Source organism: Aspergillus welwitschiae (genome assembly GCF_003344945.1).
Source record: "Aspergillus welwitschiae strain CBS 139.54b unplaced genomic scaffold BDQ94scaffold_23, whole genome shotgun sequence".
Lineage (NCBI taxonomy): Eukaryota > Fungi > Ascomycota > Eurotiomycetes > Eurotiales > Aspergillaceae > Aspergillus > Aspergillus welwitschiae.
This window is the reverse complement of record NW_020798717.1, coordinates 355,602-370,638: the sequence shown is the minus strand read 5'-3', so window position 1 is coordinate 370,638 and position 15,037 is coordinate 355,602. Positions and strand designations below refer to the sequence as shown.

General features: G+C 51.3%; 8 protein-coding genes across 8 annotated transcripts; 4 read left to right on the top strand and 4 right to left on the bottom strand.

Moving 5' to 3' along the window:
* Positions 1-776: 776 nt before the first annotated feature.
* BDQ94DRAFT_180327 (uncharacterized protein) lies at positions 777-2,259 on the top strand (the record flags this gene model as incomplete). The annotated part of the gene is made up of 2 exons (XM_026773594.1): positions 777-1,465; positions 1,553-2,259. The coding sequence occupies exons 1-2, from the start codon at positions 922-924 to the stop codon at positions 2,257-2,259; spliced, it is 1,251 nt and encodes a 416-aa protein (XP_026624615.1). The 5' UTR covers positions 777-921.
* Positions 2,260-4,585: 2,326 nt separating this feature from the next.
* On the bottom strand, positions 4,586-6,621 carry BDQ94DRAFT_172007 (RNP domain protein; the record flags this gene model as incomplete). The annotated part of the gene is made up of 6 exons (XM_026771875.1): positions 4,586-4,725; positions 4,778-5,359; positions 5,455-5,506; positions 5,586-5,723; positions 5,787-5,880; positions 6,203-6,621. The coding sequence occupies 6 exons, from the start codon at positions 6,619-6,621 to the stop codon at positions 4,586-4,588; spliced, it is 1,425 nt and encodes a 474-aa protein (XP_026624614.1).
* Positions 6,622-6,749: 128 nt separating this feature from the next.
* On the bottom strand, positions 6,750-7,668 carry BDQ94DRAFT_58964 (uncharacterized protein). The gene is made up of 2 exons (XM_026776122.1): positions 7,564-7,668; positions 6,750-7,489 (listed from the first exon to the last, which is right to left on the bottom strand). The coding sequence occupies exon 2, from the start codon at positions 7,411-7,413 to the stop codon at positions 6,967-6,969; it is 447 nt and encodes a 148-aa protein (XP_026624613.1). The 5' UTR covers positions 7,414-7,489; positions 7,564-7,668; the 3' UTR covers positions 6,750-6,966.
* A 9-nt stretch (positions 7,669-7,677) lies between these two features.
* BDQ94DRAFT_147030 (uncharacterized protein) lies at positions 7,678-8,729 on the top strand. Its single transcript, XM_026766943.1, has one exon. It carries the CDS (start codon positions 7,850-7,852, stop codon positions 8,288-8,290), a length of 441 nt encoding a protein of 146 aa, XP_026624612.1. The 5' UTR covers positions 7,678-7,849; the 3' UTR covers positions 8,291-8,729.
* Positions 8,730-9,395: 666 nt separating this feature from the next.
* BDQ94DRAFT_147028 (uncharacterized protein) lies at positions 9,396-9,703 on the bottom strand. The gene has a single exon (XM_026766942.1). It carries the CDS (start codon positions 9,682-9,684, stop codon positions 9,418-9,420), a length of 267 nt encoding a protein of 88 aa, XP_026624611.1. The 5' UTR covers positions 9,685-9,703; the 3' UTR covers positions 9,396-9,417.
* On the top strand, positions 9,704-11,004 carry BDQ94DRAFT_147027 (uncharacterized protein). The gene is made up of 2 exons (XM_026766941.1): positions 9,704-10,370; positions 10,458-11,004. Exons 1-2 carry the CDS (start codon positions 9,831-9,833, stop codon positions 10,788-10,790), a joined length of 873 nt encoding a protein of 290 aa, XP_026624610.1. The 5' UTR covers positions 9,704-9,830; the 3' UTR covers positions 10,791-11,004.
* On the bottom strand, positions 10,885-12,463 carry BDQ94DRAFT_58875 (uncharacterized protein). Its single transcript, XM_026776120.1, has one exon. The coding sequence runs from the start codon at positions 12,355-12,357 to the stop codon at positions 10,978-10,980; it is 1,380 nt and encodes a 459-aa protein (XP_026624609.1). The 5' UTR covers positions 12,358-12,463; the 3' UTR covers positions 10,885-10,977.
* Positions 12,464-12,593: 130 nt separating this feature from the next.
* Positions 12,594-14,498, top strand: BDQ94DRAFT_147024 (WD domain protein). The gene is made up of 3 exons (XM_026766940.1): positions 12,594-13,202; positions 13,263-14,103; positions 14,189-14,498. The coding sequence occupies exons 1-3, from the start codon at positions 12,668-12,670 to the stop codon at positions 14,406-14,408; spliced, it is 1,596 nt and encodes a 531-aa protein (XP_026624608.1). The 5' UTR covers positions 12,594-12,667; the 3' UTR covers positions 14,409-14,498.
* Positions 14,499-15,037: the final 539 nt, after the last annotated feature.

Sequence of the window (15,037 nt, the reverse complement as noted above, 5' to 3'; positions counted from 1 at the left end):
GCTGTACATGCTATTCCGTGTCAGGTTATTGCCCCAATATCCCTGTATGTGCATCCTGAGCTAGCTGTCTGGCCATGCTGGATGATTGGAGGGGATGAAGCGTTATGAGCCGTTCAAGCCTTGTAGAAATGCCCATTTAAGTCTCTCGTGGTTCAGTTACCCTTTGCATATTAAGGACATTACTATCCATATATCTAAATCCAACTATACTCTGTTATCTACCGAATACATTCTTTTCATATCTATGCGGACCTAAACAGCATGTCTAGTAAGTCATTAGAACCACCCAACTTTGTGCGTTTTCTCATGTTCCAGCAGCTTTCATCGACGATACTACAACCGACGAAGGTGCTACAGGAGCGAATACTACAGCAAAAGCCGTGGTCAGGGCCGGCATATCTGACATACTGGAGATTACAAGTCCTCTCTCAAGGGCAACGCTCCAAGCGAACCAAGCCTATATCATTCTCAACACGGCTATCGGTGTAGCTGATGTTGTTGAACTGTTCGAGTTACCGGTAGATCTCCTGTCTTAACTGATCTGCTACTTAAGTGAGGAATGATATCTAAGGAGCTTTAGTCGCGGCCGAGACCTTCAGGCGGCTAGACTCTGGCCTCACACAAAGAGCCGGGCAGCCCTAAGGGCCAATGAGCAAGCAGCAAAGCAGCTTGAAAACGAAAGGAAAGAAAGAATGAATGAATGAATGAAGAAATAGACTTTCGGCCGAACCTTTTCCCTCTGATGATGCTCAGTTTCCCTCAGTTTACTGCAGTTTCCCAATTTCCTTCCTTCTCCTTCTCCTTATCCACCCTTTCCCCAATCATTCTTCCTACCTCCCCTCCCCCAAGATCAACCCACAACTATCTCTTCTTGGTACTTGACTTGCTTGAATTACTTGAGTCGCCTGACCCATTGCCACAATGGTCACTGCTCGGAAAATGCAAAAGCAGCCCAAGCGCACTAGCACGGACATAGAAGAGAAGGGAAAGGGGGCAGCTGTGTACCCCAGTGGAGAGTATCTCTGTCAACAGGAAGAGTATCATGACATAATGGAACATCATTTCATGATGGGCATGCTAGCACGGCCCCATATACGATCCTGCCCGGAAATGGTCCGCGACGGCTTCGGTCTGCTCGCTCTATGGGTCCAGGGCTGGACCATGTCATGGGGTGAAAACAAGCCTATGTACCGTCTCTCCGATGATGACAAACGGATGATCATTGCAAGCTTGGATGGTTTCTGCATCAAAGATGACTGGGACAGTATATATTCCTCTCTCCCCCCTGGCGGTCGTGCTGAGATTGGGATTGTTTTGATGGAAACCATGATGAACAAGTTTATCCATGACAAATTTGCCGCCTCTACCTTCTGGTTTGTGGATGCCAAAATCGATGCTACTGACCAGGAAGGGGACGACAACTTCTGTAAACGACTCGACTATGTCTATGAGAGGTTCAAAGAAAGTAAGCTTCTAGACCTCTCTGCCCTCCCTCTTTCTTTCCTCCCTGAACTGTGGAGCCGATGTCGCTGACTTTGGTTTCTTCCTGTAGCATTGCCTAAAGACGCAGCCTGGTGGAAATCAACCCTCGTGAGCGTATGTATGCTCAGCGCCACAGAATGGGGGTACAACAAAGCCCCTCCCACACCACTTCTTCATACAACACTGGAACGCCGCAAGGTCCTCCTAAAGGCCTATGGAGACGAGCTGCTAGCGAGCCAGCCATTCCAGCTCTTGTTTCGAGGCTCATTGAGCGAGGAAGAGCAGGCCATACGCGAAGAAGAAACTCGCAAAGTCCTAGAGGAAGCTGCCCATCAGTTCACCAGTCTCCAAGGCGAATTATTTGGCAATCTTGTGGTCGAACGACTGCCTGAGCTTCTGACATTTGATCGTCATTCCAATAAAATGGATCCACATATCCTTCACGTCGGCTTCAGGCCTCACCACGGTACTCGGGTTCTAATCGTGACACGCCCGCACTACAGCTACCATGACATTGTAGCAACCAATGGTTGGCAATCTCGGCCTCCTCTCCAAATCATCACCGCAAGAGTTTTGACGGCGCCCAAGGGGCCCAAAGCTCGGGCTCTATGGGCTGCTGCTGGCGATGATAGGCCCATCCATGTCGCGCAGGGTCACGCCAATACCGCGGAAAATGAGGAGGTTAGCCAAGAGGAGAATGTTGAAGAAGGTAGCGATGGCGAAGACAAGCCACGGAAGTTGAGGAGGACATACTTGCGAGGGGCTGAAGATGAATGAAGGGGTTAGCCTGGGATTAGACGGAGGGTGTTTGTCATTGATATAGGGGCTCTATATAGATTCTACTGTGCTTGAGATTTTTCTTTTGCTCTCTTTCTTCTTATTTGTAACGTTTCACTTTTACCGCCTGTGTATCGGCTTTGTCATTCATGCTTTTCCATTCATCGATCGCTTTCTTTCTCTAACAACTGAATACCATGTGATGTCAATTGTCGGGCTTTTCTTACCATACTTAGTGTAGACCTGGAGTAATCATTGCAGACCTAAGTATAAACCACACTCGCTGGGAAAGCTGCATTACCTCCCTCAAAGAAAAGCCTGAATACTATTCCAGCAATACTTATAGACAGCATAGAGAAACCCTCAAGCCGAAACAAGAATGTTCATATCATCGATGGGGCTTCGGCAGAGTGCGCTGAATAAATCCAATGGGGGGCCCATCGGCATATAACCTCGTATCTCTTTGATCTACTTGTATCTCCGAAAGTCCACCCGTATAACCATTAGCTATAGACTGCTGATGCACAGATACTAAGCCAGGTGTCAATGACATGATTGACAACTCATCCTCAACCCTATTCATTCAAGTGGTTAATCCCAGTGCTTGGCGACTTACTTCGACCAGTCACATTGGCATATGCATAGTTCCTCCGGATATCATCTCCGATGATATACAGACACCCACAGGTGGTTAGGGCATATCGAACATGAAGTTCGATGTTTTGGCCTTTTTTTTAAAGTAGTTTAGTGCTTAAGCCTAGCCCCGCTAGTATCTCTAACTGCCAGGCTACAGTAGCTTTGTTAGTAGTATTAATGGCATTACAAAAGAGGTGCTATGGGGATTATTTCTTGTATATAATTGGAATTCCAATAGTACCTTTCTATATTTATACAATATATGTTATATGTTATGATTATGGTTATTATACTAGTACTCATCCGACGTCCAGAAGCATTTAATAAAACATTCAAAACCGGGATCCCTGCGGATACATACAAGTGTGCGGCGTCGGGTGGTGCATCGGACGCCGAATCTCTCATGCCGGTGTTTCCCCCGCTACTCGCAACTTGCTACGAATTGGTCCCAGTGCTAGAATAGCAGTAATATGCTAATATATCAGACTTGTATGGTGAAGCATATCTAACAAATTTCGGGATTAGATGTCTCAGTTCCACATATCTTGTCTATCTGCCTAGTACCTGCCTGTTGATCATTATTGAGACTAGTATTAAGAAGCAACAACTTAATAATGTTGTTTACTTATTACAAACTTGGTGTTTCTACATATGTAGCTACTGAATGGTATAGCAATTAAATAAGCCTGCAAGCGCTGACTGAGTTATCTCTGATGATGTTTACCAAAGCTCAGGATACAGCTGCAAGATATATCTAATTCAACTAGTAATCAGGTAGTTAGTATTAGTATTTAATCTAATAAGGAAGACGCTTGCCGCTTACCCTATTCCTCCACAATCATGTGCATGCATCAAATCCCGCCTCATCAATCTCATTTTCTTACGTACTATCTGCATACCTTGACCTAGCCTCCTCCTATGCATACCGCTATTCAAACAGTATCATCGTACTGATGGATGATGTCGGAGTCGGGAGCGAGCCACGATGGGGTAGAGTCCGATTGCGAGTCCTGACCCGGAGAGAATATAGTACTAAGATAAATGATGAAAGTACTAGAGGAATATATATCTTCAATTCCTGTACCAAGGTACAGGGGTAGTACTTGGAGACAAACTAGATTGAATTGAGTAAGCATAACAGCTTGCTAGTTTTTAGTAGATGGCTTGTTGTGTATAATCTTCAGAAATAGTAGCAAGTAAGCTTTAGAGAAAGAGACAAAAGAGACACTGCAGATAGCATGTGAACATAACTGATAACTCCAATACAGTCACTACTATGTATAGTCGGGTATATAAGGTATCCGTGCTAGCCTACCAATTACAAGTCTACAAGTCAGAACCTCATCAAATCAATCAAGCGGGTCAAACCCTCCAGTGCAGCAATTTCACTAGGGCAACCGTCCAAACGCAAAGGAACAAATCCACCAGAAGCCATCCGCTTGCAATTTCAGCTTGAACAACATCCGATGTGTCCCCGCCAGACCAGATCTTCGGAGAATTGAAACAACAATAGAATGCCCGATAGTAATAAGAAAAACAAATCATAAGGTGTGCCTGGTATGGAACAAAATGCAGCATGCGCGAACCCGCGCCAACAGATCATCCTTTTCTCGATCCGGAGTATTACATCGCAAACTTTTTTCGGCCTCGATATGTCCTCCCGAAGAAAAAAGCAAATCATATGATAGTGTTACATGATCTGATCCTGCGTGATCGGAGCAGTCGGCTCGGTGCCATCCATCGCATCACCAGGCCCTGGGCCGGCGTTCATGTACTTGACAAACGTAATGCCCAGGGGACGACCGCCATACTGGTAGCCGGTGAACTTAGCTGTAGTGCAGTTAGTAGCTGTCTTCCTTGCTAATTAAATCACAAGACCTACCGATAGCCGTCTCCGCAGTGTCCGCACTATCGAACTGAACCACACCAGTGCCGCGGGAACGACCATTGGGTTCGTACTGGATCTCCGCGCGATCGACTTTGCCAATAGTCGAGAACAGATCCACCAGATCCTCGTTGCAAGTCGACCAAGGCAGGTTGCGCACGTAAATGACAGCGCTCTTGTCGCCGCCAGAAGTAGCGAAATCGGTGAACGGGTTAGGAGGTCCAGAGGGCACGCCCTCGAAACCACCAGGAGCACCGCCGAAACCGCCAGGAGCACCGCCATAACCACCACGGAAGCCTCCGCCGAAACCGCCACGGCCACCAAAGCCACCGCGGCCGCCGAAGCCACCACCAAAGCCACCACGACCGCCGAAACCACCACGGCCACCGAACCCAGGTCCGGCACCAGCGAAGCGATCCTCACGAACCTCCAGCTGGCGTCCTTGCCAGTCGTATCCGTTGAACTGCTGAATGGCATTCCGGGCATCCTCAGGGGACTCGAAGGCGACAATACCAGAGCCCTTGGGACGGCCAGTGGCATCGGTGTGGACATCGGCACGGATCACAGCACCCTGCTGAGCTAAATGAGAAGTCAATGTTAGTCCTGAAGACAGCTTGCGATGGGGAGGAGGCAGAGATGGCGGTTGAATAGAGGCTCTGCCGTCCCATACTTACCAGCTTGGCGGAAAAGATCCTTCAAGTCTTGCCAGCCAACGTTGAATGGAAGCTAAACATCCCCAGCGTCAATACCTAATTCCGGTCGAGCACGATATCAAAATGTCAATAATGGATGGGAGTAAACCAACATTCGAGACATAAAGCTGACGGCCACCAGCGCCGCCGCCGGCAGGCCCGCCGAAGCCGCCGCCGAAGCCGCCGCGACCACCACCTCCGAAGTCACCACGAGAGGGACCTCCCGTGAAACGAGGCTCGGGCTCACGATCCTGCGCTTTGGTCAGGAACCGATCAAGTTTTCAGTGACCTGGAGGGAAAAGGGTGGATTATACCTCACGGACGTAGACGAGTCTTCCCATCAAGTTCTGGTTGCTGAGGGTGTTTACCGCATTTTGCGCTTGTTCCCTGGTCGCGTATTCCACAATCCTATTGCGCACCGTCAGTAACAACATACTGGCGATCAAAGACCAACGGAATCGACTCACCCGCATCCCTACAGTATCCCGGACGGCCAGGCCCAGCCCGTCAACCCAAACAGTCCATAACAAGCGAACCAACGGGGGAGAGAAAAATCCAGAAACACAAAAAAGGGAAAGGAAACCAGCCACACTACGCATTGGCGCCCACCTTCGACATTCCATTGGGAAGCAGTAAGACATCGGCAAAGATGACTTCTCCAGCTGTTCGAGCGCGGAACGTCCCCCTCCAAAGTCAGCCACAGATTCCAGACCCGCACAAACGCTATCACACGCCCGGCAACACGATATGACCCTGCTCACCCTGTCTCATAAAGTCTTTCAGATGATGCCACTTGACATCGTAGGAGAGGTTGCCCACATAGACGCGACGGTCTTGCTGGGACGACTCGCGCACGGCTTGCATCATTTGTTCTTTGGCGACTGCGCGATCTTCGAACGAACGGGGGGGAGGTGGGTAGCTGCCGCGCCCACCGTAACCAGAAGCAGAATGACCACCGGGAGCGCCTTGGGTCGTACTCATAGGCGAACGAGAACGACGGTCGGAGCGGCGATAGTCGTCACGGCTGCGAGAGCGACTGCGGGGAGAGTACGAGCGACGGCTGCGTCGAGGGCTACGAGAACGACGACGGGGAGAACGAGACCTCTCGCGCTGTGCGTGGTCAGTGTCGTCGAAGGCAGACGGAGACATGAGGCGGGAGGAGAGCGAGCGCGCGGGAATGTCAGAGAGGGAGTGGAGATTTAAAGAAAGGCAAAGAGGTGGTGAGACAATGGTGGATTCGATGAGATCAGCGCGCAAGGTCCCTGGAACTGGGGGGGGTGGGTGGGAAATCGAGCTGCTTGGTTGGATGGAAAGGAAAACGGGGGAATCGGCAATGGGGAATGGCAATGAGAGATGGGGGAGTGAATTGGGACGGAGAGTGAGTTGAGTTCAGTGAGAGGGAAGAGCAGGAGCAGGAATGCACGGGACTGGATTGGATTGGGTCCGAGTTCCGGTTTCTGCGCCAGACACGGGGCCGGTCACCTGATTTGAGTGTCAAATCGGGTTTAGCGCCAAACGCCAGACCGGGGGGACCCTGGGGAAGTCACGGGCAACCGGACCAGCCATTCCAGCAGAACCAGCAGAGGACAGGGAGAAGAGTGAAGAGAGAGTCAAGATGCAAGTGAGGGCACAGCGAAAGTTCTTCCATGGGGGCAATAAACAATCAACAACTAAAAGAATCACCCAAGCAAAGTAGACAGATAGTAGATGAGGATCGGAGTGGAAGATCAAGAACGAGGGTGGATAGCTTGCGGGAGTGGCAGCAAACAGTGGGGATGACGGATTCCCGAACGTGAGCCGTGAGCACCGCCCATCACTCTCCCTCTCTCTATTTGCAGCTGAGATGGATCTTGTCCACTGTTTCCCCATCCAGCTATCTGCAACAATGACAAAGAGAGCTCCTTTCTTTCCAAAAACAATCAAGAACAGCGCTAGATGCATCCATTCTCCAAGAAGAGCTACAAGCGCACCAACCGATCGGAAAGCAAACTTACTTGATAGGGTCGATAGACGTCGGCTGAAGATTAAGCCTAGATGGTAAGCCACCGAATCCACGGTCGGGAGGGAACAAAGCAGTAGAAAGGATATTACCAGAGTACGAAAGAAAGAAAAAAAGAGGGGGAAGATTGGGATGGGAACGGGAAAGAGGATGGAATTAAGGTAGAAGAAAGAAGAATGGAGAGGAGGCGAGACGCGAGAGATAAAGGAGGGTGACGGCGGGAGGGGGGAGGGAAGTCAAGTCAGACACAGAAGAAAGTGTGTGGTGTGTGTGTGTGTGTGGGCGGCTGTGTGTGAGAGGGTGAGGAAGTACTACTTAGTTAAGGTGGTAGTAGTGTGCGCGTGTGTGTAAGAAGCAGCCAGCCAGCCAGGGAAGGGGATGGGCGAGAGGGAGGGGGGAAAAGAGAGAAAAGGAAAAAGAAACGATGAGACAAGGTCCAAAGCCAGAAACCAGCTGAGGGAGAGAGACCACCGTCGTGCTTGTTCCAGCCCGTGTGTGTGTCAAGTCAGATCCAATCCCATGCCATCCCATCCGTCCAGTGCAGAGCAGTTCGAGTCCGTCTGTCTGCCAGCCCGTTCGGGACACCATGCAGCACGCAGCGTGATTGGCCTTCCCCCCGGGGGCATCCGCAGACACCCTCCACTGAGCGTGGATGTGGTTGGCGTAGCTGTCGCAGCAAGAGGAATGAGATGCATGGTCGGGCTGGATGGTCACTGCTCTGACTCGGCACATCCGCCCGGCGCCGTGAGCGAGGATGGAGGTCCCTGCTGGAGTGGGAACCCGTGTGTGATGATGATGGTGAGGGGGGAGGGGGTCTGAGGGGAGCTCAGAGATACGGTATGTGCAGCCTAGACAAGGGAGGGGGGGAAAGGAAGGCACATCAGGGTTGAAGTCAATCACAAGTCATTCCCAACCGGGACAAGAATGTGAGGCACCCTCAAGTATGGATTATGGATCGAAGCAAGAAGGAAACGTGGGCTGGATGTCCACCGGGACAAGCCATTGACGGTGGATCACGAGAGAACAAACAAACAATCCGGGGAACCGACATGGGGACAAGAGAAGTTGCATTATAGGAAAAGTATCACCCACCCATGTTGATGATATTGGATTCGATGGTGTAAGAAGATCAAAATGAAGAAAAGAGGAGGAAGTGGAAGGAAAATGATACGTTAGTTATCAAGCAGTAGTACGGAGTAGTGGTAGTAGTGATGATGATGATGATGATGATGATGATGATGATGATGATGATGATGATAATAGAAAAGGTAAATGGGGGGACAGGAAGACAGTCTGGATCGCCTTCCAGGCAAGCAGACAATTATCAGAACAAATCGGAGATCCGAAGGGGAAGAGGGGGGGGGGGAATAGGAAGGGATAGTCTAGTTAGTACGAAGTAGTGCCAGCTGCAACAAACACACTAGTAGGTTATAGTCGTGAGGAGAGGGAGGAAGAGAGGGAGATGGGGCCAGAGTGTGTGAACTGAGGAGCAGCTGGGGATAAGCAACTCACTCCGACCTGCCGGCAGGGATGGAGGCTCGAGCAGTCGGGATGATCACTGAATAAACGGAGAGGAAATGAAGGAATGAGATGAAAAAGGATCAAGGGGAAATCAAGGGTACTTGGGAAGTCATAAGGGACCGAGATGGCAGTTGGGAGTAAATGAGGCATTAATTGATCATCATCCATCGATCTCCTTTTGTGAGTGAACTGGTAAGAATGACTGTCACTAGCTGGTATCCATGGATGCTGCTATCAACATCAGACACAGACAGCCTATCATCGCGGGGAATCCGCCTGAAATGTCATGATCAACAGGCACAGGCACCACCACCGCATCCACATCACTGCAGTTGTTCCAGCCCTTCATTTACTTCCCGATTACTCCAAAATACCTATCAACTAGATCATACTTAGACCTATGCAGTAATCAACCAATAGCCACCTTAGGTTGTTAAACCCAAAGTTGCTCTCATTGTGACTCCCCATTCTGATTCCCCAGCCATAACTCCATCCACTGTAGCACTAAAGACAGCCACTGTCTCAGCGCCCCCGACAGAATCCAGACATCTGAACCACCACAAGCCCCAATCATTTCCATCAATTGACACTGCAGACCCCTCTATCCATGAAACACAATAAATCATTGATCGTAAACAACTGGTATACAGTCCGAAGAATTGACCCCAAACAAGTACCACTCCTAAAGACATCCCGACGCCAGAACAGAAGAAGCAGCTCTTGGCTCTCCGCTCAGGCCACCGCTTAGAAAATCCTCCGCCATCCATTCAACTTCCATCTCCGTCTCCATCTCCGACCTTCAATCCTCCCCAACAGCAACCACAACCACTCACCCAGCATGACTCGCTCACAACCCCTTCTCACCCTCTCCCGGAGGTATCTTGCAACCACTGCGCCCCGAACAACCACATCCACATCCATCCGTACAACTCCATCTCTCCTCACCACCAAACCCACCACCACCACCACCCTCCGCTCCATCCAACACCAACCATGCCTCCGCACCACCACGACCCCTAGCATCCGTCCCTACCACTCAATCCACCACCCCACCCCGACCCACGAATACTCCAATTCCCAAACGACCATCCTCTCCTCTGCTCTCCGCCACGTCCCGACCCACGGCTTCACCCGCGACGCCCTGACCCTCGGAGCCCGGGATGCCGGCTTCCTCGACGTCTCGGTGCAGCTTCTCCCGCGGGGCGAATTCGACCTGATTCTATTCTGGCTGGCGAGTCGACGGGGTCTTCTCCGCTCCAAGGTGGAGAATGATGCGCTGCTGCAATCATCCCAGCCTCTATCCGTGGACGACAAGATCAAGGTCCTGATTATGGAGCGCTTGCGCATGAATGTTGAAGTGAAGGAGAAGTTGCAGGATGTATGCTTCCCCTACCTTTCCTGATCTATCTCTAGTTGTTCCATATATCAGGAATGCCGTATGATGCTAATAAACATGGTAATATAGGCCCTAGCCATCATGTCCCTCGGCGAAAACATCCCTCTCTCGTTATCCGAACTGCACGCTCTCTCGGACGATATCCTCACGCTAGCGGGCGACGCTTCCGTCGATGCATCGTGGTATTCGAAGCGCATGGCTGTGGCGGCGCTGTATGCATCGTCGGAGTTTGTGATGACGCGGGATACGAGTGCGGGGCTGCGTGATACGGAGGAGTTCCTGAGTCGCCGGTGGGCGGATGCAAGAGCTGTGAAGGATAAGTTGTCCGGGGTGAAACAGTGCTTGGGATTCTTGGGGTCGACTGCTGTGGGATTGGGGAGGAGTTGGGGGTTGAAGCTGTAACTGGCACCGACATTGACTGTGATGGGAAGGAAAGTATGGGGTGGTAGTATGTACTATTATTAACATTATTTCGTTTTAGCTTGCTTGTTTACTTGCGGTATTTGCTGCCGCTGATACAACTGTATATTTACATCTCATTCAACCTGGCCACTTCCCCTCTTCACAACATCATGTATATACAAAGGGTCTAATAATCCCTCGCCCTCTCAATCTCCTTCACCCTCTCCTCCAACCTCTTAACCCACCCCTCATCCCCAAACAACTCCTTCACTGCCTTTCGATTCGGCGCCAAATCCCACCACGGCTCGCGATTCGACTTCCCCTCCTTCCCCTCCACCTTCGCCTTCCGCCAATGATTCCTCAGATCATGATCCCTCTGATTCTTGATCGAATGCAACAAACCGCACGTACGACGGTTCGGCTCCACGCCCGTAACCTCCATATCGCGAAGCAGCGACACTACGCCGGGCAAATCATGACACCCACGCCAATAGAAGTAAATAAACTCATTATAGAGAGCCGTAGACCCGCCCAGAACCGCAGAAGCCCGGCCCATAGATTTAATCGTCGCACGGAACTGGCTGATGAGATGAGAGTCCGGATAATGCAGGTTGAGGAGCTTGAACGCGACGAGGAGCATTTTGGGGTAGAGTTCTGTGACAACGGGTTCGGTGGGGACGATGGGTGGGATAGTGAGGGAGCTGTCTTCCGAGGAGGTGGCTTCGTCCTTAATGCCCAATAAACCCTTCTTTTCATCGTCCAAGTGTCGAAGGATATTGAAGATCCGCTCCTTGCATACCTCCCAGATACCCGTGTCTCCGCGACGGTTATCAATGGCGTCCCAGAGCGCCGCTTCGATACTTACGGACTCGCGCATGATCACGGCCTCAATGGCCCGGTCCATGGTAATCTGGTTCGAGGATATCATCTCTGCTAGCTCGTCGTCGGTGTATTCGCCCGTTTGGAGCTTTTCTTCGATGGCTGTATTCTTTTCTCGCACGGCGAGTTCGCTTTCTTGCCGCTCGGTGCGCGCTGCGCTGCGCTGGCGCTTTTCTTTCATGTCTTGGAGGACGGAGTCGAAGATTGCGGAGATTTGGGCCATCTCGTCCATTTCGTCGTCGCGGAGGGTGGATTTGGGTTCCGTTGATGACGGCGTGGATGGTGTGGGTTCAGTCTGGGATTGCTGACGGCGCTCAGTGCCGAGTTGCTCGAGAAGGTTGCCGAAGATCTGTTTCTCGGTGCTGGTCATGGTCACCGGCTTTTGCGGAGCTGATTTGCTGGGAGCTTGTTGCTGCTGCTGTTGCGTGACGGCCGCGGCCTTTTTCCGTAGAAAGCTCCTCCGGGTTGGACGCGCGGGCTTGTCATCTTGTGCTGATTCTGCTGTTGCTGCTTCATGTTCCTGCTCGTTGGCGTCGCTGGACGTCGAGTAGTGCTGCTGCTGCTGCTGGCTGTGACGGACTGGAGGGGACAGGTATGCGGCAGTGAGGGTGCGAGTCTGGTACAGGAATGGGACGGACGAGTTGCGAGCCGCGAGCGCCAACCAGGACCGGGAGATTCGGGCACTCATTGTACTATGACAATATCCAACTACAGTCTGAATCAATAGACTGTAAACGTATGGTAACCTTTCCACACGGATCAACAATTGGTGGACCGGTCTGCCGAAGTGAAGCTGAACCAGCCGTCCGTCGGAGAATCTCCCGCTCGGCGCAGTTTCTCCCATCAATTAGAGCCACGTGACTACGCGGCGCTCCGAACGCGCCTCTGATCCGCGTGAGCAAAAGTCATCCATCTGCGCCATACAGCAGTTCATTGCAGATCAGCAACACTCTCTGCTTTGAAACTCCCTCCTCTGTAAAAGAGAGAAAGAAATCAAAATGGGCAACGACGAGATCTCCGATTTCGAAAAGCAGCGCCTAGCCAACATCGCCGAACGCGATGCGCTACTCAAAAAGCTGACCATGGAGGCGCAGTCCTCCGGGCTTTTTCCGCCGAAGATGCCCAAACCAGCAGCGAAGGATCAATCGCGGACGAAAAAGAAGACTCCTGTGAAGAAAGTCAAGGAGGAGACGCCGCAGCCGCGGCGCATGTCATCCCGGCTGAGGGGCATCGCGGCGGAAAGCGAAGTCGCGAAGCGCAAAGCTGAAGAAGAGTACGAGGCGCGGCAGGAAGCGGAGCGCGCGAAACGAGTTCGCAAGTCGGATAACTTCTCGTTCAGTGATATTATGGTGAACGGGCAGAAGTTGCCTGCGGATGGATTGATCGGAGTAGATGTAGTTACCAAGGGCGTGGCGATACCGTACCAGAGGACGTTTGGCGATGATGAGATCCAGAAGACGACGGATAAGGATCTGAAGGCGCTGAGGAAGGAGATGAATGGATTGACGCTCTGGGAGGCGTGGGAACCTAACCGTATGTCTCTCTTTCTTTCCCTACTACCATCTTCCATTGGCTAACTAACCACCATAACAGGCATTAAATTGACCCCCGAACGAGTCTACGCCATGACTTTCCACCCGACAGAATCCAAACCTCTCATCTTCGCCGGCGACAAAATGGGCCACCTAGGCATTCTCGACGCCTCGCAAGAGAAGCCCACCTCCATCAAACCCGAGGACGACGAAGAATCCGACGACGAAGACCCGGACCCCGTCCTCACCACCGTAAAACCCCACACCCGGACAATCAGCAGCATGCACATCCACCCCAGCACACCGACGACCCTGTACACAGCCAGCTACGACAGCTCAATCCGCGCCATGGACCTCGAGAAGTCCACCAGCGTGGAGAAATACGCCCCGGAATCGACCTCCTCGGATGAGCCCATCTCCGGCATTGACATGGCACTCGACGATCCCAACGTGCTGTATTGGACAACGCTGGACGGGGCCTTTGGCCGGCACGACATCCGCACCGACCCAACAGCAGAAACAGTAACCACATGGCAACTCTCCGAGAAGAAAATCGGCGGTTTCTCACTATACCCCACGCAACCGCACTACTTCGCAACAGCGAGTCTGGACCGCTCGATGCGTCTGTGGGACTTGCGTATGCTGCAGAAACCCAAGAGGGGTAAGAAAGATGAAGGACCAACCCCAGTAGGAGAACACTACAGCCGGCTCTCCGTCTCGCACGCAGCATTCAACAGCGCAGGACAAATCGCGACGTCTTCGTACGACGACACGCTCAAGATATACGATCTGAAAAAGAAGGGGATTTCGAACTGGGATGTAGGGCATGCAGTTTCGGAGGATGAGTTGGGGCCTGATACCGTCGTTAGACATAAGTGTCAGACGGGGAGATGGGTAACTATGTATGTATACCCCTTCCTGATGGTCTCTTGTACTGGTTATTTCTCGAGAAAAGTGAGGTGCTAATGGAATGTTGTTTGGTGATAGTCTCCGCCCCCAGTGGCAACAGAACCCGCAATCGCATATCCAGCGATTCTGTATTGGAAACATGAATCGGTTTGTGGATATCTATAGTGGGGAGGGGGATCAGCTGGCGCAGTTGGGCGGGGAGGGCATTACGGCTGTTCCGGCAGTGGCTGTCTTTCATCGGAGTAGGAATTGGGTTGCGGGAGGGACGGCGAGTGGGAAGATTTGTTTGTGGATGTGAACGTTAGGCAGGGGTTGTATGATATTAGAGAGAGTGAGGTTTATGAGATTTGTTTGATAGTACGCATATTCAGGCGCAGCATCAAGCGGTACTCAAGTACAAGTCTAACAAGGTGGAGTTACTCATTTCATCTATGCCCAGAGGAAAGGTAGACGCTATTTACACAACAATTGCAATTGTAGACTGGCAAGGAAAATCCCCTTAAGACGGGCATTCCTGCTGCCTACAATCCATACATCATCCATGGAAGATCATATCCGGCACTCTGCTCACAGGATCTCTTGTTTTCCACGTAAAAACAGCCATCAGAGCAGGGTATCAACACCATGACAAATGCTTTCCAAAATAAAACCGGCGGAAGAGGTGATAGAAGAAACGAACGTTAAATCATGGGCACATGCGGAGACAAGGAGAAGAAATGTAATCGCAGGAAAAAATTTACACCAGAAGATGCAGGGATCTCAATACATGAAATCAAGCTCTCATGTTGTACACAGAAATGGCTGCCCGCAATGTGCAAGCATCACCGCTCCGCAAGAACTTCCCCCATGACATTCAATGGGGCGTAGAGTAGGCGGGACAGCCGTAGAAGGTAAAATAAGGGTTTTGTCTAGAGCCACAAACGTGGA

Coding starts and splice junctions, on each gene's coding strand:
- BDQ94DRAFT_58964 (XM_026776122.1), bottom strand. CDS start 7,413: ATGCATCTAGCGCTGTTCTTGATTGTTTTTGGAAAGAAAGGAGCTCTC.
- BDQ94DRAFT_147028 (XM_026766942.1), bottom strand. CDS start 9,684: ATGTCTTTAGGAGTGGTACTTGTTTGGGGTCAATTCTTCGGACTGTAT.
- BDQ94DRAFT_147027 (XM_026766941.1), top strand. CDS start 9,831: ATGACTCGCTCACAACCCCTTCTCACCCTCTCCCGGAGGTATCTTGCA. Junction 10,371..10,457: donor TGAAGGAGAAGTTGCAGGAT/GTATGCTTCCCC, acceptor ATGGTAATATAG/GCCCTAGCCATCATGTCCCT.
- BDQ94DRAFT_147024 (XM_026766940.1), top strand. CDS start 12,668: ATGGGCAACGACGAGATCTCCGATTTCGAAAAGCAGCGCCTAGCCAAC. Junction 13,203..13,262: donor GGAGGCGTGGGAACCTAACC/GTATGTCTCTCT, acceptor CCACCATAACAG/GCATTAAATTGACCCCCGAA. Junction 14,104..14,188: donor ACGGGGAGATGGGTAACTAT/GTATGTATACCC, acceptor GTTTGGTGATAG/TCTCCGCCCCCAGTGGCAAC.
- BDQ94DRAFT_147030 (XM_026766943.1), top strand. CDS start 7,850: ATGGGCGAGAGGGAGGGGGGAAAAGAGAGAAAAGGAAAAAGAAACGAT.
- BDQ94DRAFT_58875 (XM_026776120.1), bottom strand. CDS start 12,357: ATGAGTGCCCGAATCTCCCGGTCCTGGTTGGCGCTCGCGGCTCGCAAC.